Genomic DNA, 27,197 nt, shown 5'->3' on the forward strand with positions numbered 1-27,197 from the left:
AAGACTCACCTCTCTACTTAAATCATCATTGTCACCCAAGAAGTCACCAATCCCAGTTTTATCTAAGCGTTCATCACTGTGCAACCATTCAGCTATTTCCATGGGAGAACTCCCCAATAATCGTTGCTCTTGTAAAAACTGAATGCCTTTCTTCGGTTTGCGATTAAACCTATAAAAAAGAGGAAGGATGTGTTACAGATGAATGCACTAACAATATGCACAAACAAAAAAGTATAAAAACTATAATCTTCTGTAATTAATTTTTGTACCTGGAGGGTATATTAACCGACAACATGGAAAATGTAACTGAAGGAAGCAGATTATTAAAAAAATAAAAAATACAGTTACATTCTCATTGTTTCACATACAATTTTTGATGGCTTTTCAGCATCCAGTTTATTCCCTTGTTTCTTCAAAAACAGTACGGTATGTAGTGAACCTGCCACAAATACTTAATGGGCATACAAGAGAGACAAAAGGAATGCAGCAGCGGCAGGAAGAGTAAAGAACAAGGAGGAGCCAGAGGGGTGGGGTGGGGGAGAAGAGAAGGGCAAGAGAAGGGATGTCCCAAAGATGCTACACACAAGGGGATTCCAGCACAGCCAGCAACCCACCCCGCTCCCCACACCATCCCACGATTGTGAAACAATGTGGACAACACCATGGGAAGGAGACACAAAACTAACACAAGACAAGGGGAAACAGAACTACACAAAAGACCAGAAAAAACATAGGGAAAGGGGGGGGGGGGGGGTAGGGAACTTGGTCAGGGTGGAGGCAAGGCCAAAGGCCTCTCAAACCAACATCAACACTACCCGACTCCAATTCCAGAAGGAAATTGAGGTACTTAAATCTGGGAGAACAACCCACTTTTGCACAGAAAAACCCAGGATAGACGGAACAATGCAAGGCCACCTTGACCTTTACCTTGGGTCAACCTGGTACGGCTGATATGAACACAGCAGAGGATGGCTGATTCCCACAGGGAGAGGTGGGGGAAGAATACCATGTGGTGGGAGACCCTTAATTGCACAAAGTTTATTAGACGGAGGGGGGAGAGGGGGGGGGGGAAGAGGGGAGGAAGGGGGGGGGGCAAGAAAGCCCAAAGGAAATCAACTGAACATGCAGAATGGTCACAATTGGAGAGAAGGTCATGGATGGCAGAGACTGAGGGGGTGGCGGGAAAAACACCAGGTGATAGCCTAAAGGTAAATCATCCATACGTAACAAAACTCGGGTGGAGGAGGACCATTTAATAAAGCACGGGGCTTGATATATGACCATCAGTTGTGTGGTAAGCACCCCATACATGGCAGGCATGAGATGATGTTTCATGCCAGCAGGAAATGTGAAGGCATATACCATGTGATCAGCAGATTTTAGAGCCGTCACTGTAAAAAACAATAGCATTCCGAAACTCCCATAAGAGCGAGTGCAACAAAAGATGGAACATTAGCGGAGTTATGAAGGCTTTCAGACGCCGGAACAGATCCCTTTGAATCCGGGGCCAAGGAACTAACTGAAATGGGGGGGGGGGGGGTGAATATTCGGGAGAGAATGTGGGGAACGGGACAAGGAGAGAGAATGCAAATCACAGCAGAGAAGCAAAGCTGCAAAAAGGATAGAATAGGAAGTGTGAGCAGGGAAAGAGCAAATAATGATGGCTAGGAGCAGTTCCGACTGCCGAACTGGAAACGGGGGGAGGGGCTGTCCCAACCAGGGCTAGTGCAAAAGGCACAGGTGGCCAAACAGATACCACGATAGTGCACCGGGTCCAAGAGGAGCACGTGGAAGGTGCTCCTGAGCCTTTACCTTGACAACCTTTTTCCAGACGGGACAGAACTAAGACCCGATAAAGGCGGAGAAGAGCTGAATGATTCAAGCCCAAGAGGTGCAGGCAAGGCAGAGGAGGACACAGCGTTTATGGAAACAGCCAATCTTCAGAGGGTGGATATGGGGCAACCACGTAAGCTTCTTGTCAAAAGGAATACCCAAGAAACTGGGGGACCACGGTCAGGCGTTGAGCATCAAGATAGAGCTCAGGACCAGTATAGACTGTAGTACAGTGACTGAAATGCACCACCTGCAATTTAATTGCTTCCCATTTGCCTTCTCAACCCTTTGTTGATTCTTTTTTCATTTCTGTTACTCACTATGTTTACCTTACCTTCAAAAGCCTAACCTCTGTGTCTACTGCCAACTGGTAACTAGAAGTTTTATCAACCTTCATTCATACATGTCTGCCGTATTGCCAATATGAACAGCAACCAACAATCAGAAAAAAAGTATTTGTTTTAGGTTATAGTTACATTTTCTTATCTTGCCTACTGGCTACCGGTTTCAGTACACAGTATGATTCACAGGGCATTTTACAATCAAAAAATTGCAGTACATAGTTTAAAATAATAATGTAAGAAACATTTACAGATTGTAACTTTAAAATATATAGGTAGTATCTTGTCCCTGACATGCAGTTCTCATGCTCGCTTCCCAAATAGGTGTGTCAAACATTAAAAATAAAGGTCAATACTAAGCTTTAAATAGATGCAAATTGAGTTAGCATTGATAAGATTTCCCCTTATGTATAGAGGTCCTTCTTAAAAAGAAAGGGAAAACACTGTAAAAAATACCTAAAGAATAAAAATGGCATAAAATATGAAATTCACAAAATTGTATAATAATAAAAAAGAATAATACTTTCCCCTGGGAACGAAACATTACAAGGAAAACAGCAAAATTAAGTACCCATGATTACATTCACCATTTGTTTATGGTTTACATTACACATTAACAGTGGCAAGGAGTCACACTGTATTAAGAAAAATATGAAAATTATGAACTCACATAATAAAATAAAGAATAACAGGAGGTATTTGCGAACACACACACACACACACACACACACACACACACACACACACACACACACACACACACAAATTGTTTCTGGGTTAAAAATACACCTTTTCCGGATGAAAACACACATTTTCCAGGTGGAAATACATAGTCCTTGTATTAAATGACAGTATACTTTCCCTCGGAACTGTAAACTTATTAATCTACATCTACGTATACCATCTACATTTACTTAGATACTCTGCAAGCCACTATACGGTGTGTGGCAGTACCACTACTTGTCATTTCCCCTTCTGTTCCACTCGCAAATATAGCGAGAGAAAAACAACTCTCTGTACCCCTCCGTATGAGCCCTGCGTGCAGTGTATGTTGGCGGCAGTACAATCATTTGGTAGTCAGTTTCAAATGGTGGTTTTCTAAATTTCCTCAATAGTGTTTCTTGAAAAGAACATCGTATTCGCACCCAGGATTCCCATTGAGTTCCTGAAGCCTCCCTGTAATACTTAAGTTTTGTTCAAACCTAACAAATCTAGCTGCCCACCTCTGATTTGCTACAATCTCCTCCTCCAGTCTGGCCCAGTACAGATCACAAACACTCGAGTAGAACTCTAGAATAGATTACACCAGCATCCTATATGTAGTCTCCTTTACAACTGAACCTCTCTTTCCTAAAATTCTCCCAATAAACCAAAGTTTACCATTTGCCTTCCTTAACACACACATGCTTGTTCCACCTCATATAGCTTTGCAACGCTACACCCAGATATTTAAATGGCTTAACTGTGTCAAGCAGGACACTAATAAGACTGTATCCAAACACTACAGGTTTGTTCTTCCCACTCATCTGGATTAACATTTTCCACTTTTAGGGGCTAGATGCCAATCACCACACCAACTCGAAATTTTGTCTACGTCACCTTGTATCTTCCTACAGTCACTCAACTTCGACACCTTACTGAACACTACAGCACATCACCAAACAACTGCAGATTGCTGCCCACCCTGTCCGACAAATCATTTATGAATATGGAGAACAACAGCGGTCCTATCACATTTCCCTGGGTCACTCCTGATGATACCCTCGTCTCTGATGAACACTTGCTGTCAAGGACAACATACTGGTTTCTATTATTTAAGAAGTCTTTGAGCCACTCACACATCTGTGAACTTGTTCCATATGCTCGTACCTTTGTTAACAGCCTTCACTGGGGCACTGTGTCAAACGGTTTCCAGAAATCTAGAAATATGGAACCTGCCTGTTGCCCTTCATTCATAGTTCTCAGTATATTATGTGAGAAAACGGCAAGCTGAGTTTCACATGAACAATGCTTTCTAAAACCATGCCGATTCATGGACATAAGCTTCTTAGTTTCAAGAGAGTTTTTGTATTCAAACTGAGAATATGTTCATGGATTCTGCAGCACACAGAAGTTAGGGATATTTGTCTACAACTCTGCAGGCCCGTTCTTTTACCTTTCTTATATACTGGAGACACCTGTGCCTTTCTCCAGTCGCTTGGGACTTTGTGCTGAGACACTCACGATAAACAAAACCTATGTAAGGGGCCAATGCCATACAGTACTCTTTCTAAAATTGAACTGGGATTCCATCCAGACCTGCTGACACAGTTGTTTTCAAATCTTTCAGTTGCTTCTCTATGCTATGTATGCTTATTTCTATGTCATCCATACAGGAGTTTGCTCGATGGTCAAGTTTCGATATGTTCATACGGTTTTCCTGTGTGAAAATTTCTTGTATGTGAAATTTAAAATTTGGCAATTTGTGGTAAGATTCTATGGGACCAAACTGCTGAGGTCATCAGTCCCTAGGCTTACAGAGGAAGGACTCCAACCTCTGATTGGGGGGATGGGAGGGGGGGGGGGGGCTAGGTGAACCTTGACAAGACGCCTCAGACTGCGCAGCTACCACGTGTGGCAAAATTTAAAACTTCGGCTTTTGTTTTACTACCTTCAACTGCCACACCACTCTGGTCAACAAGGGACTGAATGGAAGCCTTTGACCCACTAAGCGATTTTACATATGACCAGAATTTTCTCGGATTCTCTGCTGGATATTTTGCTAAGATGTGACAGTGGTGATTGTTGTATGCTTTGCGCATAGATCTTGTCACAGACGCATGAATCTCTACTGGCCTTCGTTTGTTGTCATTTGTGCATCCCCTTTTGAACCAAGAAGGCAACAACCTCTCCTTTCTCAGCATTTCATTGTTAAACCACGATGGATCTTTTCCATCCTTTATCCACTTACTAGGCACGTAACTCTCCAGATCGTGATTTAAAATCTGCTTAAACTTTGCCCATAACTCCTCTACATCCATCTCACTGGAATTAAGTGATGCCAATTCACTGTCTAAGCGAGATGTTAATAACTACTTACCTGCTCTATCTAGCAGAAACACTCTCCTAGCCTTCTAGACTTTTGTAATTATAGTTGCTATTATGACACCATGATTGCTAATCCCCATTTCTATACTGACATTGTCGATAAGGTCCAGCCTATTTTTGGTTACAAGGTCTAAGATATTTCCACTGTGTGTACACTGCTGAGCTAGCTGCTAAACACAATTTTCAGAAAATGTGTTCAAAATATTTCGCATGAGTGTCCACCTGTACCCCCCGCAATTTGACATCCCAGTATATACTTGGCAGGTAATAGCTGCCTCGAACTAGAACTGCGTGATCTGGCTATTTACATGCTACTGACCATAGACTTTCTTTGAGTGACTACAACTGTCACAGCCGAATCAAGTGGCTGCTAAAACATGCTACAATTGATTTAGGTTCACTTACACCTGTTAAATGTGACCAGATGACTTCACTGTCACACTCAACTTCAACCTCAATAGAGGTCAATGCAATGAACACTCCCCCTCCTATGGCCTCTAATCTGTCTTTCCGATAAACATTCCACAACCCACTGAATATTGCAGATGCTTTCCACTTCAGGTTTCAGCCAGCTCTTAGTTCCAAGAATAATTTGAGCATGAGAACTTTCACTGAATACTTTGACAGTTTACTGAAAAAATTGTGACAGTCAAAGTGTCTTTATTCTGAACGTTGTTTCAATTCCCTTGCTGTGAATGGACTGGCGAGTGTTCATCAGAGCACCTCAAACTACCACCTAGCCTAAAAAACCCTCATGTGTACGATGCTACCCAAGTAGCTGCTTCCTTTGTGTAGTGTACCCCTGACCTACCAAGTGGAGTCCTACAAATCCTCCCCCCCCCCTCCCCCCCCCACGTGGTAATGCAGGTCTAGAAATCTGCAGTTGAGAACGCCACAGAGTCTACTCAGCACCAAACCAATGGACCCCGAAAAATTCTGGCAACAACGCTGCAAATTGCGAGCTTTGCTTCCACGACGCGTGCGAGACCAGCAGTCTTCTAGCACCTCCGAGCTGCCCATACGAACCAAAAGCGAAAGGTTTTATACAATTCTGGCACTTAAGGAAAAGAAACACAGCAAAAGATTAATGTGTTCTGGAAAGATGTTTGATGTACAGCAACATATATGCTGCATATTTTTGTAGTACAAAATAATCAATATGAATTTCCCAAACACAGCACTTTAATTTCCAAAGCACTGAAATCAAGATTACAATGTGACTGTCAGCCAATCACAGCTCACATCACATTATTTTGCCAGCAAGTGACAGTAGAAATTCAGAGCATAGGACATGTGATGTAGCACCATCACTGTTAAGTAGTGTGAACACATGAATACGAAAAGTTCATGGTCTAAATTAATATACATATAGTAAAGCTACAAGAAAATTTAATCTTTCACATATAATATTGGTCTTTTTTTTTTGCACGTGTTACCCTTTAAGGTATTCTTCTTCTTTGGCTACTGCTGTTGTCCCGCAGTTTTCACAGGGTTGGCAGGGTTACAAGCGGATTTGTCACAGTTAATTTGAAGGGGTGGCCGGATGCCCTTCCTGCTGCCACCCCGTACCCCTAGGGACGGAATCAGAGTACCCCAGCTGTCTGTGTCTAGTGTAAATCATGAAATAGCGCGAACTGTTTCAAATGTCTGCGAGTCATGTAACTGAGGCAGGACGTGGGGACCAGCCCAGTATTCACCTAGTGAGATGTGGAAAATGGCCTAAAAACCACAACCAGGCTGGCTGGCACACCGGTCCCCACCATTGTTAGTCCGCCGGGTGGATTCAAACCACGGCCGGCATGTCTACCCGAGTCCAGGAAGCAGCGCATTAGCGCTCTTGGCTAACTTGGCGGGTTTGTTACCTTTTAAGATATATTATACACAAATGTACCAGTAAAATTTTAAATGTTGACATAAATGTCCAGTATTCTGGGCCCAAAATTTTTCGAACACATTTGGAAACAATCGAATTATGAGCCAATAGTTTCCAAATGCTTGGTTGGCATCATCACCTGATCTCACTCCCTGTGATTTCTGGTTGTGGGACTAACTGACAGACAGGATTTACCAGGGGAAAGACGCACGTGCTGATCTGAAGTGCAGCATATCACGAGAGGAAGCCAGCATACCTACGGACATGCTTCGTTACACTGTGCAGAATGCATTACTGTGCTTTCATACTCTTCAGGACACTGATGGGTGCCATATTGAGCCCCTTTTGTAGCAGCAATGGTACTGGTGTGTAATGCTCTTACTGTAGTACCACATTAAAGTGTTTCAATTGAACTGATTCTGCATTATTTCTCTTTCTATTCCCCATGTCCTTAACATTAACATTACCAAGTTTGGTTCTCATACAGTAATTAGCTTCCATATTATAATGTGTTAAATAGGGAAAGTTTAATTATAACCACCCAGTATTATGCTATGAAACCAAGAAGCTGCTGTGTTCAATTTTTATTACATTAGGTCTATTTTGGCGTGATTGCTATCATCAGGTCATATCATGTGGTCTTTATGTCCATATGATATAAATGTTCTAGTAGCTGTCACTACAGTGTAAGTTTACTTGTTTGATGTTGGTGGAGCCATTGTAGGTTTTAGACTGTAGCTCTAGCAGTTATTTCTGAAGCTTCCCAATTATGACAGTTTATTTCATAATGACTAACTGACTGCTGTATTGACAGTTGAGTCAGAAATGTCGTTATATAACATTGCTGACTCAACTGTCTATTATTATTATGAAATAAAATTTTATTATTGGAAAATTCAAAAATAATTGCTTCAGCTACTGTTTTAAAGCCTACAATAGCCCCACCAACATCAAACGAGCGAACTTATACAGCAACTAAGACAGAGATATCATATGGGCATCAAGACCATGTGATATAACCTAACAATGGCAATCACACTGAAATAGGCCTAGTGAAATAAAAATATAATTGAACACAGCAGTGTCTTAATCTAGAAGCATAATGTATAATGTCCTTAAATGACATACACAACACAGCAGGCTCAGATGAGTACAAAAAGAATACATCAGTACACACAAAAATAAACCATTAAAAGCAAAAAATACAGGTATCCATGTTAACATCCACCATTCTTATGCAGTTTATGTGTGATAGAAAGTGAAGAAACAGTTTGTGTGCTGTTTATATGTGATATGAACCAAATACAAACCACGAATGCAAACATGGCTACCTAGAGTTGCTATTTTATTTTTAATGATTTATCACAGTGGGAACTATTTTATTCTTTGTTTATTATTTGATTGTGATTTTGTAAATTTCATACTTTAAACTACTTTTATTCTTTACATATTTTTTATATTGTGCCTAAAAAAAAAAACCTCTGTACATAGAGGTCACTCTTATCATTGCTGGTTGCAATTTGGATCTATTTAAAGCTTAGTATTGACCTTTACTTTTAGTATTTGATACATCAATTAGGGCCGTGAGTGTAATGACTGCATGCCAATAGTAAGACTGCACTACCATACATTCACTGCCAAAGAAAAAAAATTGTAAATGTTTCTTACATTATTATTTTAACTGTGTACTGGGATTTTTATGTAATATGATGGCCTGAGTATGGGTGTGTCGAAAGGGAGGGAGGGAAAAAATTGTAACTATAGACTAAAATACTTTTATCTTTAATCAGTAGTAAATTTTGTCCAGTGATTAATTTCTGTATATGTGAAGATAGGGCCTCTGTTGAATATTTAGCTGAGTGTTTTCTCCTGCCAGCCAAACACAGGCATTTCAATATATGTGAATGCAGTTTCACAGCACCTCATGCCAAAGGTATTTCTGGTACACACTTAAGCCTGATTTAGTACAATTGAAACATGAAACATGAATCTGCTTCCTCCTGGACAGGAACCCAGACTTGCATTTACTGTGTCACATGATATTCTGCTAAAATTGTGCTGTATTCTGTGTTACTATTAAGCAGTTTTTGGAGAAAGTTAACAGCTCACTGAACATAAGAAGTATTTGGTCGTCAACAGGCTCAGAAGAAAGATTGGACATTTCACTAGCTTTTGGACAGATCGTTTTACAAGCTCGAGTACACACGTACATGCATCCACTTGTACAGTTACAGAACTGTCAGCACAGATGTAGCTCTGTGTGTGTGTGTGTGTGTGTGTGTGTGTGTGTGTGTGTGTGATTAAAGAGACCAAACTGCAAACGTCATTGGTCCCTTGTTTCATAAACACACAGAGCATATTTAAACCATCCACCAGTCAGGCCGAGCACTAAAAAAAAACTGGGGGAAGAAAAGCCCCAAGGTCAACGGTAAGGCAACATAGAAAATGGAGCACAGCAGCAAAAACAACATATAGAAGAAAGGCAGAAAGAAGTAAAACTGTACAACAGAGAACCGTGGCTGGCTGGTCACGAAAATAAAAGGATGAGCCAGCCACTCTGCAACACGTTAAACCTCCAGCCTAAAAGATTAGGGTGGAGTCGAAGTACAACACAAAACTAAGTAAAATATACAGCACAAAAGAGGGTGACACATAAAATTAGATGGACTTATAAAAGCCGCTTGTGCGAATAAAACTTACAACCCAATCTGCCATAGAGACATTGTCACCTAAAAGAGATGATAAATCACCGAGGAGATTAAAAGTTCGCTTGAGGGCGGTTAAAAGAGGACATTCCAACAACATATGTGCCACCGTCATGTTTGCACCACAGAGACAATTAGGGGGGGTCCTCTCGATGCAGCAGATGACCATGCGTCAGCCAAGAGTGACCAATGCGGAGCCTACAGAGAAGAACAGAATCCCTGTGAGAGGCCCGCATGGAGGACCCCCACACAGTCATGGTCTCCTTTACTCGCCGCAGCTTGTTGGGTGTAGACAGAGTGTGCCATTCATCTCCCCACAGCCCAAAGACCCTACACCAATCGGAGATCAGTTGCCGGTAGGCCGATCTCCAGCTTCAGTTTGCGGGTAGCCTCTTTGGCTAACTTGTCGGCGAGTTTGTTTCCCGCTATCCCAACGTGTCCCAGGGTCCATATGAACACCACCGAATGTCCACACTGTTCAAGAGTGTGAACAGACTCCTGGATGGCAACGACAATGGGATTGCGTGGGTAGCACTGGTCAAGAGCCTGCAGACTACTGAGAGAGTCACTGCAAATGACAAAGGACCCTCCAGTGCTGGTACGAATACGCTCAAGGGCACGAAAAATGGCTGTTAGCTCTGCAGTGTAAACACTGCAGCCTTCCGGCAAGGAGTGCTGGTCTACATAGTCCGAATGAGCATAAGCGTACCCCACATGGCCATCAACCATCGAGCCATCGGTATAGATAACCTCTGAGTCACGGGATGCGTCTAGGAGAGCAAGAAATTGGCGGCGCAAGACTGCAGGAGGAACTGAACCTTTTTGCCATCACGAGGTCCAGCTGAAGCTGCGGCCGACGAATACACCAAGATGGTGTATGTGGGTGGACCTGGAAAGCAGATGGAAGAGGCAAAGACTCGAGTTCACTAAGGAGTGATCAAACACGGATCCCAATTGTATGTCCTGATCGTGGTCGCCGGTGTGGGATATGGACTGCCGCATTAGCGAAAAGGAGACGATAGTTAGGGTGACGGGGCGAACAACGGACGTGTGCAGCATAGTTAGCTAAGAGTTGTTGACGCTGGATGCGAAATGGAGGAACCCCAGCCTCAGCAAGTAGGCTATTAACAGGGCTGGTGCGGAATGCTCCTGTTGCCTGTCCAACCCCACAGTGGTGAACGGGGTCCAGCAGTTGCAATGCTGAGCCATACACCACACCCCCATAATCGAGTCGAGACAGCACGAGGGGTTTGTAAAGCAGCAGTAGCGTATTACAATCTGCACCCCACAGGCATCGAACAGCAATCCCAGAAAACGGTAAGTGTCAACAACACTGTGTGTGTGTGTGTGTATGCACATTTTCTAACTCAAAAAATGATCTGTCCAAAAGCTATCAAAATTTTCTCTCCTGCTTATGTGTCTGTCAACGACTCCACAAATTTAGTATTTAATGAGTTGTTACCTTTACAAAAAATAAAAAAATATGTACAATAATTTCATTGACATATCAAGCAAGTTTCTTGTAGAAGTTGTGACTTACAAAGTAATTCCAGTCTCCCATATCTCTTTCTGATGTTTTTGCACCTCAAACTGTTCTGGACTATCAAGCACCTCTCTGTTGTTCAGGCTGCTAGGAATAGAGGAGCCTGAATTTAAACTGTTGCTGCTTCCACCATATGACTGGATACTTGTCTTTGTAGAACTATCAGCTTCAACGTCTTTAGCAGGTCTCTCTGAACCTTTTAAACATAAGTAAGTTATATAGCTTTGCTTCACAAATCAAAAGCGGATACTACCCTCAATTACCTCTATATGTAAGTGTTCATTTACCTAACTCTAAGAAATATGTACATCCTGATAGTAAGTAAACATTATGCTTACCCAGCGTTGTTTGAGAGTTGGGGTTTACATATAGATCTTTGCTCCATTCAACCATACATTTCAAAATGGAGACTAGGCATTCCAAACCTCGTATTCTCATTGACTTTTCTTGGTTTGGAGTGGCTCCTAATTCCAATGCTTGCCTTCCTTGAGCTATCTTTGACAAATCATTCACCAGCCTGAAAAATAACCTCACCTTAAATAGCCAAAGGAAGTCTACATACATATACATACAACACAGTTATAAATAAGACGTACAGAAGAAGCACCACTCTCACAGCGCACAGATTAAATAAAATTTCTTTTCAGCAAAGAATTACTAGTCTCACAAAAATTTTATAATATTAATTTGTTAGCAAATCTGTTCCAAAATATTCAGCTGAATTTCCAATGAAATTCCTCAGGCTCTTTGTGATAATAACCCTGACAATAAATTTACAATACAGGATTCAAAAGACAATGAGAAACATTTTTACTCTTCAACATTTCATCGCAGCAGAATACCAAATCAAACAGAGCCCAGTGAAGCAGAAAATATAAAACTAGGGTGAAAATATGCTACAAAACTACGAGATCCCACAACAAATCAAGAAATGAGGTACCTAATTTTTTCTCACAAAATTTTCAAAATTTATTCACCCAAACATCAGCATTTTCTCTGGTCCTCCCAGGGACTAGAATTTATGCCCCCTTGAAGTTTCACGACAAGAACAGAGATGTTACATAATTTTACTTTAGTAACATCACATTGTGGACTCCACATTAAAAAATAAATAAATAAATAAATAAAAAAATTTAAAAATGTGCAACAGAAACAAAACTATACACAACATGATGAGAATCAAATATAGCATCTTTCAGTGTTACGTGCTTAATCCTGGTTGAACAGCACATAAAATGAGTCCACCAAAATGCAAATGGCCTTTTCTGAAGTTGTAATATTTGCTGAATTGCATACATGCTCACTGCGATCATACAGAAACTACCAAGATAGCATTTGAACAACCTTATAGTTAGTTCACCCCATACAGCAAATCTCAACCATGCAATTACAAATGGTTTCCATATATTACTCGTGAACATTAATGGGAGCATCCCGAAAAAAACCATTACTTAAAATTTCTTGCTGTTCAGTTCCCAACAGAATGGCACAACAAGAAATATTATTAACTCTATTTTTAAAAAAGTCCAATTTTAAAAGTAAAATAAGCATCCAGCAACCTTCTGAAGAGTATCTGTAAATTCTGGGACATTACAGAATAGTAAAAATAAATTACGGACTCTAAAATTTAAATAACATTGTTATTTTTTTAAAATAAATTTCAGTACGAATACTGTGACAAGACTTTGTAAACAGTTGACAAATTTCAATACCTTAATGCAGGGGCAGTTGATTATTTCATTACAACAAAACATTACAAACAACTTTCTGTGTAGGGCTACCAAAGCTCAGAGACATTATTAACAACTATAACAACAGTCAACACTAACAACCATTCAAATTATCATAAAAATTACAACAATTAAAGACTAGAGGTATTTTCAAAACCCACATAGCTTATGAAGATGCTTTATTCTTAACTACCGGTTTTACATCAGTATAAACTTATCTTCAGATTTATAATGGCTATGTTTCCATAATATAGATGGACATTTAGGGAGTCCCAGCTTTTTGGAAGTTATCCACATTAAAAAGTAAACCACAATGGTGGGTAGTCATAATGAAACTGAGTACACCCAAAAGATGCTTGTAAAAATGCATGCTGAATGAGCCAGTGTGGATAACACCATGTGGGATATAAGATCCGGCAGACTCAATCTGTATAAAACCAAAGTAGTAAAAATTGAAATCCTAGGTAACATGCATACTACTTCTGTACTGGTAACTGGCTGACATGGAGTAAGCAGACTTCCGCCTTTCAGTGTACTGCTAGCTTCCACAGGCTGCTTACATCACATGAGACCGGTTATCAATAAGACGGCAGTACACAGGAAGTACACAAATTACAAAGGATTTTAAGTTTTACTTCATTGATTTTATACAGTTAGTATCTACCAGATACCACATGGTATTATCCGGCCTGGATCATTCAACAGTCTGCTTTGTACAATTTTACAAATATCTTTCGGGTGAACTCACTTTTATTATGACAACCCACCATTGTGGTTTGACTTTTAATGTGGATAATTCCTTAAAAGCTGGGACACCGTAATTGTCCATCTACATTATGGAAATATAACCATTATAAACCTGAAGTTGCGTGGATACTGATGCGAGACCGGTAGTTGCGAATAAAGCACCTTCATACAGCTATGTGCCTTTTGGAAACAACCTCGTAGCTGCTGTAATTTTCTGGTAATTTGAATGGTTATTGAGTGTTGTTGTTGCTGTTAAATGTTGTTATTGAAGATCCTTCACTGAACCTTCTATCCAACTTTATGCGCAGTTTTTGACTAATTTCAGGTAAAAGATTGATGTAATTAAATCTCCAGATTACCAATACTCACCTTTCAAACAAGTTTGCAGCAGAAAGATCACAGTCATAATTGACATAAATGTCTACAACACTCTGAGCATCTGCACATATTCTTGTCAATGCATGTATCACCATCCACTTGTGCTCAAATGATGAACTTGAGGTTTCTAATATGTTTAAAAATATTTCCTTGAAAAATACCTGCAAGAAAGGAACAAATCTACATGATATGAATAATAAAAAAAGAAACAACTATTACAATGTACAGAAGTACATAATATGATATAAATAATAAAGAAGGTAGACAATTAAAATTCATTTGCAATTATTGACAGTTTTCTCAATAATTTATTTCTTCATGAAGTTCACATTATAAAAGCTAGCAAAGTTTTCCTTTTTTGTTTATGTGTTTGTCATTATATCCACTAATAAGACATAAGACAGAAAAAGGGGAGAGCCTAAAATAGGAGCTCTGGAGAGTATGGATAACTGTTGATTACATACAAAATACATGAATTAGCCACTGATCTTGGAAAAACACTAAAATTTCTTCCTAACAATGATCTTGGAAACACACTAAAATTTCTTCCTAACAATGATCTTGGAAACACACTAAAATTTCTTCCTAACAATATCAGAAATTTTATTAAACAGGGTGTCCAGCGATTTTTTTTTAAAAAAAAAAAAAGATAGCCCGGGTTTTCCAGGCCAGTTTTTTATTTTTTCTTCACAAAATATACAAATTTTGGCATTATACAGGAACTTAATGACAGCTGTACTGAGATATATAAAACCAAACGAAAGCGCTGGCAGGTTGATAGACACACAAACATACACACAAAATTCAAGCTTTTGCAACCAACGGTTGCTTCATCAGGGAAGAGGGAAGGAGAGGGAAAGACGAAAGGATGTGGGTTTTAAGGGAGAGGGTAAGGAGTCATTCCAATCCCGGGAGCGGAAAGACTTACCTTAGGGGGAAAAAAGGACAGGTATACACTCGCACACACACACATATCCATCCGCATATACACAGACACAGGCAGACATTTGTAAAGGCAAAGAGTTTGGGCAGAGATGTCAGTCGAGGCGGAAGTACAGAGGCAAAGATGTTGTTGAAAGACAGGTGAGGTATGAGCGGCGGCAAATTGAAATTAGCGGAGATTGAGGCCTGGCGGATAGCGAGAAGAGAGGATATGCTGAAGGGCAAGTTCCCATCTCCGGAGTTCTGACAGGTTGGTGTTAGTGGGAAGTATCCAGATAACCCGGACGGTGTAACACTGTGCCAAGAAGTGCTGGCCGTGCACCAAGGCATGTTTAGCCACAGGGTGATCCTCATTACCAACAAACACTGTCTGCCTGTGTCCATTCATGCGAATGGACAGTTTGTTGCTGGTCATTCCCACATAGAATGCATCACAGTGTAGGCAGGTCAGTTGGTAAATCACGTAGGTGCTTTCACACGTGGCTCTGCCTTTGATCGTGTACACCTTCCGGGTTACAGGACTGGAGTAGGTGGTGGTGGGAGGGTGCATGGGACAGGTTTTACACCGGGGGCAGTTACAAGGGTAGGAGCCAGAGGGTAGGGAAGGTGGTTTGGGGATTTCATAGGGATGAACTAAGAGGTTATGAAGGTTAGGTGGACGGTGGAAAGACACTCTAGGTGGAGTTGGGAGGATTTCATGAAGGATGGATCTCATTTCAGGGCATGATTTGAGGAAGTCGTATCCCTGCTGGAGAGCAACATTCAGAATCTGATCCAGTCCCGGAAAGCATCCTGTCAAAAGTGGGGCACTTTTGGGGTGGTTCTGTGGGAGGTTCCGGGTTTGAGGAGATGAGGAAGTGGCTCTGGTTATTTGCTTCTGTACCAGGTCGCGAGGGTAGTTACGGGATGCGAAAGCTGTTTTCAGGTTGTTGGTGTAATGGTTCAAGGATTCAGGACTGGAGCAGATTCATTTGCCACGAAGACCTAGGCTGTAGGGAAGGGACCGTTTGATGTGGAATGGGTGGCAGCTGTCATAATGGAGGTACTGTTGCTTGTTGGTGGGTTTGATGTGGATGGACGTGTGAAGCTGGCCATTGGACAGGTGGAGGTAACATCAAGGAAAGTGGCATGGGATTTAGAGTAGGACCAGGTGAATCTGATGGAACCAAAGGAGTTGAGGTTGGAGAGGAAATTCTGGAGTTCTTCTTCACTGTGAGTCCAGATCATGAAAATGTCATCAATAAACCTGTACCAAACTTTGGGTTGGCAGGCCTGGATGGCCAGCACATCTTGGCACAGTGTTACACCGTCCGGGTTATCTGGATACTTCCCACTAACACCAACCTGTCAGAACTCCGGAGATGGGAACTTGCCCTTCAGCATATCCTCTCTTCTCGTTATGGGCCAGGCCTCAATCTCCACTAATTTCAATTTGCCGCCGCTCATACCTCACCTATCTTTCAACAACATCTTTGCCTCTGTACTTCCGCCTCGACTGACATCTCTGCCCAAACTCTTTACCTTTACAAATGTCTGCCTGTGTCTTTGTATATGCGGATGGATATGTGTGTGTGTGCGCGCGAGTGTATACCTGTCCTTTTTTCCCCCTAAGGTAAGTCTTTCCGATCCCGGGATTGGAATGACTCCTTACCCTCTCCCTTAAAACCCACATCCTTTCGTCTTTCCCTCTCCTTCCCTCTTTCCTGAAGAAGCAACCGTTTGTTGTGAAAGCTTGAATTTTGTGTGTATGTTTGTGTGTATCAACCTGCCAGCGCTTTTGTTTGGTAAGTCTCATCATCTTTCTTTTTAGATATATTTTTCCCACGTGGAATACAACAGATATAAACATAAAACACGATTTCAACAAAAATATTACAGGAAAATTACACAGCCCAGTCACATTAACGTAATCACTGTCTACGTCCGACGTCAATGTGCAATAACCACTCACAGGTGACAGGTGGCAGTGTTAGCAGTGGACAATATATAAGGTGTGCTGGGAAACAGTGCAGCTGTCATAATGTGGAAACGAAGCGATTTATATGACGTCCAAAAGGGCATGATCATTTTCTTTCAGGTCAAGGGCAGAAGCATTTCTGATTCGACTAAGTTTCGAAACTGTTCAGGTGCCACTGTAGTTAAAGTATACCACGCATAGCGAAATGGCACTATCCGAAACCAGCACTGAGGCGACCGGTGCACACTGGCCATAGACGATGGGCGTGAATGATGGCTGTGGAGTTGTATACAGGCAAAGAGATGTGCAACTCCACAGCCATTGTTCACGCCCATCATCTATGGCTAGTATGCATCTATTGTTGGGGACCATACTCAGGCTTTGACAGATGGTGACATTAACGTAACTGGACAGTGTAGAATGAGACTAGGTTGTAAAAGACGTAAAAGATTATTAATAAACATTTACATTAGGAGCAATCAGGCATTTGGAGCACACAGACTTAAAAATGAAGAGCATTATTTACACTACTGGCCATTACAATTGCTACGTCAAGAAGATGACGTGCTACAGACGCGAAATTTAACCGACAGGAAGAAGATGCTGTGATATGCAAATGATTAGCTTTTCAGAGAATTCACACAAGGTTGGCACCGGTGGCGACGCCTACAACGTGCTGACATGAGGAAAGTTTCCAACCGATTTCTCATACACAAACAGCAGTTGACCGGCGTTGCCTGGTGAAACGTCATTGTGATGCCTCGTGTAAGGAGGAGAAATGAGTACCATCACGTTCCCGACTTTGATAAAGGTCGGATTGTAGCCTATCACGATTCTGGTTTATCGTATCGCGACATTGCTGCTCACGTTGGACGAAATCCAATGACTGTTAGCAGAATATGGTATCGGTGGGCTCAGGAGGGTAATACGGAATGCCGTGCTGGACCCCAACGGCCTTGTATCACTAGCAGTCAAGATGACAGGCATCTTATCCGCATGGCTGTAATGGATTGTGCACCCATGTCTCGATCCCTGGGTCAACAGATGGGGACGTTTGCAAGTCAACAACCATCGGCACGAACAGTTCGACAACATTTGCAGCAGCATGGACTATCAGCTCGGAGACCACGGCTGCGGTTACCCTTGATGCTGCATCACAGACAGGAGCGCCTGCGATGGTGTACTCAACGACGAACCTGGGTGTACGAATGGCAAAACATCATTTTTTCGGATGAATCCAGGTTCTGTTTACAGCATCATGATGGTCGCATCTGTGTTTGGTGACATCGCGGTGAACGCACATGGAAGCGTGTATTCGTCATCGCCGTACTGGTGTATCACCCGGCTTGATGGTATGGGGTGCCATTGGTTACACGTCTCGGTCACCTCTTGTTCGCATTGACGGCACTTGTAACATCCACTGTTCAATTTGAGATGTGTTATGACCCATGGCTCTACCCTTCATTCGATCCCTGTGAAACTCTACATTTCAGCAGGATAATGCACGACCGCACACTGCAGGTCCTGTACGGGCCTTTCTGGATACAGAATATGTTTGACAGCTGCCCTGACCAGCACATTCTCCAGATCTCTCACCAATTGAAAACGTCTGGTCAATGGTGTCCGAGTAACTGGCTCATCACAATACACCAGTCACTACTCCTGATGAACTGTGGTATCGTGTTGAAGCTGCATGGGCAGCTATACCTGTACATGTCATCCAAGCTTTGTTTGACTCAATGCCCAGGCGTATCAAGGCCGTTATTAAGGCCATAGGTGGCTGTTTCTGGGTATTGATTTCTCAGGATCTATGCACCCAAATTGTGTGAAAATGTAATCACATGTCAGTTCTGGCATAATATATTTGTCCAATGAATACCAATTTATCATCTGCATTTCTTCTTGGTGTAGCAATTTTAATGGCCAGTAGTGTATTTCAGTAAAAAATTACATGTTTTATGAAGACCTCTAAGAATAAAATCCAAATAGCATAGTTAAGTCACAAACATGTAGTTTTTACTGATAGAACTACTACTTCAATCTGAGGAACCTCTCTCTCAGTATTTTCCACGAGTTTTGTTTTCACAATTTACAGCTCTCTTTGCTTTTTTCCTACTGACTTTCTTATTTCGTTCCTTTTCTTTTAAAGACTTCTCAGCTGTCCTTTTCCCTGCTACTGTTTCACTGTGTCTATGACCTTGAATGCACTCTGAACAGCAAAAATGGCTATGGGAGATGCTTCAGTCAATTTTTTGACTGGAATGGAGTTGTCAGAGAAACTTCTTTCATGGTTGGCATTACCAAGGAAGAGATGGCAAGCAACCTTGATAAATCTCTTCGCATTTTCATGTTCACTCTTAACCCCAATGACTGTCATCCAGAATTGATTGATGTAAGCACAAACCCCATCATATTATTTGAGGATTTTCTTTACTAACATGGTCTCCCCTAGATTTTGGGACTCGTAGGCAACAGCGTCAGCCTTGTGACCGGCTAAGCAAACTAAGGTAGTGATGTGTCAATTCTACATCTAACTGTCTCTTCTCGTTGTCGGCATTAATTTCCACTTCTGGTTCTACACATGGAATGTCTTTCATACAAGCTGGGGGCTATTTATCCAGAATACTGGATACCATACACCTTATAAATGTAAGGCACACATTCTGTAGTTCCAAGATATCCGCAATATGTCATATTGACAAAGAGTTTTTTTGATTCTTACCAGTTTTCCACTTTCTGAGGTTACAACTGATTTATGTCGTCATTCAGATCTGTTTTTAAGATAACCTGTTTCTACAGAAGAAAGGGAGGGGGGGGGGGGGGGGGGGAGGTGATCTGAGAGATTTTCTCATTTATTATCAGACTGTAGACTGGACAGAATCATAGAGGAACGAAGGTAAGGGGCATCTAAGAAATTTAGTCAGGACCGAGTCAACCTGAGAAGCCACAGTCACAAGAAAGGTGAGATAAGCCATCAGCATCTTTCTCCTCAAAAACTTGCACACTAGGTGGTATCTATGACTATATGAAATTCCAGTAGAGAACTTAAATTTATGGTTTTATCTACTTCTGTTCCTCTTTTATTTTTTCTACTTCCTTTGTACATTTTTAAACAGCTGTTAATATTTTCTAAGTCCAGTTGACATCATTTGAGTCTCGTCCCAGCAAACAGCGCAAAACTTCTGTGGGAGAGACAGATGCGCTTGTAATATTGTTGAAATCACCTTTGGGTGAGGGAACATTTTTAAATAGATTACATTAAGTTCTCTGAAATTGAAAAAGATTCCAACCAATGCTAGTACAACCTGTCAAAGTCACCACGCACAATATAAAAGCCATATGTCTTGAAGTACAAAAGCATTGGATCCTCTTAGGAATGACTTATTAACATTAGGGCCATCCATACGCATCTGAGCAACTTTCCAGATTTACCTCAGACTGGAATGCACCTGCTTCAAATCCTTCAACTAAATCTTTAGTGCCACACCAAAGCCCATTGACTACTAATTAGTGTTCTAATTACATTACTTAATGCCTGAAACTAAAGATCAATAATGAGTCTTATTCATACATAACTCAATGAGATCGATAGCTGTTCACATCTACGACAGCAATTTTTTGGTATATATGCAGAAAATGTGCTGCATGCAAACCTCAAACACCTTAATATCCCTGGTGCAAAATAAATGGATTCAAGTAGACCACAACTCCAATTAAATCACACATCTTTATGATAACATTATGTTACCAAACAAGGCAGTACATTTTAACAAATGTAAATGTAAACCACACCATATACTCATCACAGATCCTGGCTGGTCACATTGTGTCACAAACACACAAAGTGAAAACACAACAAACCAGGGTAGCACGGCCTGGCCGCAGTGACAGGTGTGGAGCAAGCCATTCCATGTCAACAAGGAGAGAGGTTGGGGAATGACAAAACAACAGTGCAGCACCAAGCTGAGTGTGAACAGTGAGCACAGCATGGCATCAAGCCAAGCAGAAGGCAAGCAAATGCCTCTGCCCCAAATCAAATGAGATATCATGCCTTTCCCAGGGTTTTTAGGAAAAATGCAAAAATTCCCTGAGTTTCTGAGGAAAGAAAAAATTTCCCGAGTTTTCCATGTTTTCCAGGACACTGGACACCCTGCTCGATCTTAAAAATCTGTTCGACATTTATTTCACTGTCCTCTAAAATAGAGTAAAGAAAGGCAGGTAAGTCAGTCATTGGTGCCTACACTGGAAATACATGGCCATCAAAATCCAGCAAACTCTAGTCTGTACATCAGAAGCAACACACTTACAAGGGTCCTGTGGAAAATGAAGTACAAGATGAGTCACCTGACTGTGTTCTATTTATAGACAAGTGATAAGTATTTCCACATAATCAATTGGATGTGCACCACGGCAAATAGTTGACTTTGCCAATCACAGCTTATTGTCTGTCAGTCCAGTCAAATTGTTTTCCATTGGTACATTATTCTGTACATCAACTGGTAGGTGATAATATGTAGGGGAAATGACGAACTGACTCTTGAGATTTCCAGTATGTGTCCTTGGCTGCCAAAGCAGCTATTCCCCCCCTCCCCCAGGTTTACATGTGCCCTGGTACCCAGTGGGATTGCATCTCCTTCCCCAGCCTGTGTACACAGATAAGGATTTCTGGATGCTTTGGACATTGTTCTTGTTTGGTGGGTACATACTTGGTACAAACTGAAGCACACTTCTAAAGGAGTGAGTAAACAGGAATTTCTCATCACAAGTATGTCTCATCTCACACAGTGTCTTCCAGACTTCATGCAATTCTGGATGAAATATCATAAATTCATTTGTTGAGTAAATTGTAAAGGCCTGCTCAGAGAGAACTACGGAGTAGCCATGAGGACCGCTTTGGTTATCCTCATCAGTTAATTATGTCATATAGCTGTAGTGCTCATTTAGAATACGTATCCAGGAATATTCTCTGTATCATAGCTGAACAAATTTAAAATAATTTTGTGGCTCTTCAGCAGTATTAGTGGCAGACAGTTCCAGCCCTGTGTTACATCTGGTATTTGTTTCAAACTAAGTGCCACTAGTCTGTGTTTTCTGTGGATGCAGAATTGCTGCTTGATGGGATCTATGAAAATTAACAGGATGAAGAACTCGGTAACAATCAGGAACAAACCATTACATTTTTTGTCGTTAATTTAGTAAAGAAGAGCACTTTCTGGTGACATGTACATTCACAGTTGAATTTGACAGTGGAGGAATAATGTAAGAAATCTATCAACATCAATACAGCATATATAGAGAAAAACAATGGAAATTCCAGAGAGGAATGATCACTCATCTATAGCCGAATGATATGCAGTGCATAGAAACACAAAATAGTATTTACTAGTTTTTGGGCACTTGCACTTTTCCTAGTAGAAATATACATATTCACACTCACAACCACACTGACACCCAGATGCAACCACCTGTGGCCATGGCAATACATCTGCTGATTACAGATGGAGGTGGGGCAGAAGTACAGAAGGACACTAGAGGTGAGGGAGGTCTTTCAGCGGGTGCACAATGGTATGTAAGAAGTCCAGAGGGTAGCTGAGGCTGTTGTATATGAGGCGGCAGATAGGGAGGGTGCAGAGAAAGGGAGAACGATGGAAACTGAGGGAGACAGAGGGGCAGAGAGAGAGAGAGGCACAGAGAAAAGGAAAGGGTGGGAAAAGGAGGAACAGAGGGGAGAGGGAGGAGGAGCAGAAAGATAGGAAGTGCACAGAGAAAGAAGGGAGGAGGGTGAAAAGGGGAGGAGGGAATGGCAACAAAAGAGAGGCATAAAGGGAAGGTGTGGAGGGGGGACAAGAGGTAGCGTTCGGGGGAACAGTGGCAGACTTGGGGGGAAGCTACAGGGGGGGGAAGAGCTACAGGAGGGGGGGCAGAGCTACAGAGGGGGGGGGGCAGAGCTACAGAGGGGGGGGCAGAGCTACAGAGGGGGGGGGCAGAGCTACAGAGGGGGGGGCAGAGCTACAGAGGGGGGGAAGAGCTACAGGGGGGGGGGGAAGAGCTACAGGGGGGGCAGAGCTACAGAGGGGGGGGCAGAGCTACAGAGGGGGGGGCAGAGCTACAGAGGGGGGGGCAGAGCTACAGAGGGGGGGGGCAGAGCTACAGATGGGGGGGGGCAGAGCTACAGATGGGGGGGGGCGAGCTACAGATGGGGGGGGGCCGAGCTACAGATGGGGGGGGGGGCGAGCTACAGATGGGGGGGGGCGAGCTACAGATGGGGGGGGGCGAGCTACAGATGGGGGGGGCGAGCTACAGATGGGGGGGGGGGGCGAGCTACAGATGGGGGGGGGCGAGCTACAGATGGGGGGGGGGCGAGCTACAGATGGGGGGGGGGGCGAGGTACAGATGGGGGGGGCGAGCTACAGATGGGGGGGCGAGCTACAGATGGGGGGGGCGAGCTACAGATGGGGGGGAGCGGCAGAGGGGGGGAGCGGCAGAGGGGGGGAGCGGCAGAGTGGGGGAGCGGCAGAGGGGGGGAGCGGCAGAGGGGGGGAGCGGCAGAGGGGGGGAGCGGCAGAGGGGGGGAGCGGCAGAGGGGGGGAGCGGCAGAGGGGGGAGCGGCAGAGGGGGGGGAGCGGCAGAGGGGGGGAGCGGCAGAGGGGGGGGAGCGGCAGAGGGGGGGGAGCGGCAGAGGGGGGGAGCGGCAGAGGGGGGGAGCGGCAGAGGGGGGGGAGCGTCAGAGGGGGGGAGCGACAGAGGGGGGGAGCGACAGAGGGGGGGAGCGACAGAGGGGGGGAGCGACAGAGGGGGGGGAGCGACAGAGGGGGGGAGCGACAGGGGGGAGCGACAGGGGGGGAGCGACAGGGGGGAGCGACAGGGGGGGGAGCGACAGGGGGGGGAGCGACAGGGGGCGAGCGACAGAGGGGGGGAGCGACAGAGGGGGGAAGGAGGAGAAGCGACAGGGGGCGAAGAGGGACTGTGACAGAGAGGAGGGAGAGCCGGATGGAAGGCTGCAGAGAGAATGGAAGGCTGCAGAGAGAATGGAAGATGGGGGGCGACCCGACGACGACAGGGGGGGGGGAGAAGGTGAGGGTTCGGCAGATGGGAAAGGGGCTGGGTGGGAGAGGGGGCGAGGGGCGATTCGGTGGGTGGGCGCAACAGAAGGGTGAGAAAGATGTGGCAGGGGCGAGAGCGGCGTGGCGGGGGGCGAGAGCGGCGTGGCGGGGGGGGGCGAGAGCGGCGTGGCGGGGGGGCGAGAGCGGCGTGGCGGGGTGCGTCAGTGGCGTGGCGGGGGGCGTAGCTAGGGTAAGGGTAGGTGTGGCTGGGGCAAAATACGGGTGTGGCTGGGGCAAAGATAGGAGTGGCTTGGGAGAGATATAAGTTTGTGGTGGGGGAGAAATACGGTCGTGGCAGGGAGAAAGGAGGAGTGCCGTGGGGATGTGACGGGTATGGCGAGGGTGGAGTGGATGGATTGGTGTTGGCCATGGCGTAGAGGTGTTGGTGGCGGTGGTGGCTTGGGGTGAAGTGGCAGTGGCCAGAGCGATGGTGGCTGTGGTGTAAGGGGTGGCAGCAGTGACATTGGCGGCGGCCGTGGGAGGGGCGCGGCGGCCGTGGGAGGGGCGCGGCGGCCGTGGGAGGGGCGCGGCGGCCGTGGGAGGGGCGCGGCGGCCGTGGGAGGGGCGCGGCGGCCGTGGGAGGGGCGCGGCGGCCGTGGGAGGGGCGCGGCGGCCGTGGGAGGGGCGCGGCGGCCTTTGGGAGGGGGGCGGCGGCGGATTCCAGGGGTGATGGCCGCCATGGGGGAGGGCGCGGGGCGGGCGTGGCGGCCTTGGGGAGCGTGGCTGCCGCGATGGGGGGGCGGCGGAAGGGGAGGGGGCGGGGGGCGGCGGCAGACGGGGAGGGGGCGGGGGGGCGGCGGCGGAGCGGCGGCTGACGGGGAGGGGGCGGGGGGGCAGCGGCGGAGCGGCGGCTGACGGGGAGGGGGCGGGGGGCGGCGGCTGACGGGGAGGGGCGGAGGGGCGGCGACTGACGGGGAGGGGGCGGAGAGGGGGCGGGGGGGCGGCGGCTGATGGGAGGGGGGGCGGCGGCGGCTGACGGGAGGGGGGGCGGCGGCGGATGGGGAGTGTGGGCCGGCGGCGGCCATAGGGGGCAGAGGCCAGGGGTTGTATCAGACATGGGGGGGCGGTAGCGGCGGCCAAGGGAAGCGGGTGGGTTGAGGCCAACAGGGGGGCCCCAGAGGCCAACAGGGGGCAGAGGCCAGGGTTTGTGTCAGATATGAGGGTGCGGCGGCGTCAGTCATGGAGGGGCGATAGCAAAGGGGGGGCAGGTGGGCGGCGGCCATTGGGGGGCAAGGGGCTACTGGGGGGCAAGGGGCTACTGGGGGGAGGGGGAGGGGGAGGGCGCGGGCAAGGGGCTACTGGGGGGAGGGGGAGGGGGAGGGCGCGGGCAAGGGGCTACTGGGGGGAGGGGGAGGGCGCGGGCAAGGGGCTACTGGGGGGAGGGGGAGGGCGCGGGCAAGGGGCTACTGGGGGGAGGGGGAGGGGGACGGCGCGGGCAAGGGGCTACTGGGGGGAGGGGGAGGGGGACGGCGCGGGCAAGGGGCTACTGGGGGGAGGGGGAGGGGGACGGCGCGGGCAAGGGGCTACTGGGGGGAGGGGGACGGCGCGGGCAAGGGGCTACTGGGGGGAGGGGGACGGCGCGGGCAAGGGGCTACTGGGGGGAGGGGGACGGCGCGGGCAAGGGGCTACTGGGGGGAGGGGGACGGCGCGGGCAAGGGGCTACTGGGGGGAGGGGGACGGCGCGGGCAAGGGGCTACTGGGGGGAGGGGGACGGCGCGGGCAAGGGGCTACTGGGGGGAGGGGGACGGCGCGGGCAAGGGGCTACTGGGGGGAGGGGGACGGCGCGGGCAAGGGGCTACTGGGGGGAGGGGGACGGCGCGGGCAAGGGGCTACTGGGGGGAGGGGGACGGCGCGGGCAAGGGGCTACTGGGGGGAGGGGGACGGCGCGGGCAAGGGGCTACTGGGGGGAGGGGGAGGGCGCGGGCAAGGGGCTACTGGGGGGAGGGGGAGGGCGCGGGCAAGGGGCTACTGGGGGGAGGGGGAGGGCGCGGGCAAGGGGCTACTGGGGGGGAGGGCGCGGGCAAGGGGCTACTGGGGGGGAGGGCGCGGGCAAGGGGCTACTGGGGGGGAGGGCGCGGGCAAGGGGCTACTGGGGGGGAGGGCGCGGGCAAGGGGCTACTGGGGGGGAGGGCGCGGGCAAGGGGCTACTGGGGGGGAGGGCGCGGGCAAGGGGCTACTGGGGGGGAGGGCGCGGGCAAGGGGCTACTGGGGGGGAGGGCGCGGGCAAGGGGCTACTGGGGGGGAGGGCGCGGGCAAGGGGCTACTGGGGGGGAGGGCGCGGGCAAGGGGCTACTGGGGGGGAGGGCGCGGGCAAGGGGCTACTGGGGGGGAGGGCGCGGGCAAGGGGCTACTGGGGGGGAGGGCGCGGGCAAGGGGCTACTGGGGGGGAGGGCGCGGGCAAGGGGCTACTGGGGGGGAGGGCGCGGGCAAGGGGCTACTGGGGGGGAGGGCGCGGGCAAGGGGCTACTGGGGGGGAGGGCGCGGGCAAGGGGCTACTGGGGGGGAGGGCGCGGGCAAGGGGCTACTGGGGGGGAGGGCGCGGGCAAGGGGCTACTGGGGGGGAGGGCGCGGGCAAGGGGCTACTGGGGGGGAGGGCGCGGGCAAGGGGCTACTGGGGGGGCGCGGGCAAGGGGCTACTGGGGGGGCGCGGGCAAGGGGCTACTGGGGGGGCGCGGGCAAGGGGCTACTGGGGGGAGGGGGAGGGGGACGGCGCGGGCAAGGGGCTACTGGGGGGAGGGGGACGGCGCGGGCAAGGGTCTACTGGGGGGAGGGGGACGGCGCGGGCAAGGGGCTACTGGGGGGAGGGGGACGGCGCGGGCAAGGGGCTACTGGGGGGAGGGGGACGGCGCGGGCAAGGGGCTACTGGGGGGAGGGGGACGGCGCGGGCAAGGGGCTACTGGGGGGAGGGGGACGGCGCGGGCAAGGGGCTACTGGGGGGAGGGGGACGGCGCGGGCAAG

General features: G+C 46.9%; 1 protein-coding gene across 1 annotated transcript in view; it reads right to left on the bottom strand.

Annotated features, from left to right (window-relative positions):
* The window catches only part of LOC126174966 (brefeldin A-inhibited guanine nucleotide-exchange protein 1), a 264,490-nt gene that overhangs the window by 137,333 nt on the left and 99,960 nt on the right, over positions 1–27,197 (bottom strand). Inside the window, exons 9-12 of the mRNA XM_049921435.1 lie at positions 14,229–14,398; positions 11,721–11,899; positions 11,380–11,578; positions 10–169 (exon numbers count right to left, since the gene is read on the bottom strand). Coding sequence (XP_049777392.1) covers positions 10–169; positions 11,380–11,578; positions 11,721–11,899; positions 14,229–14,398 — 708 coding nt within the window. The remainder of the gene's footprint in view (positions 1–9; positions 170–11,379; positions 11,579–11,720; positions 11,900–14,228; positions 14,399–27,197) is intronic.

The sequence above is a fragment of the Schistocerca cancellata genome, chromosome 3 (genome assembly GCF_023864275.1).
Source record: "Schistocerca cancellata isolate TAMUIC-IGC-003103 chromosome 3, iqSchCanc2.1, whole genome shotgun sequence".
NCBI classification, from domain to species: domain Eukaryota; kingdom Metazoa; phylum Arthropoda; class Insecta; order Orthoptera; family Acrididae; genus Schistocerca; species Schistocerca cancellata.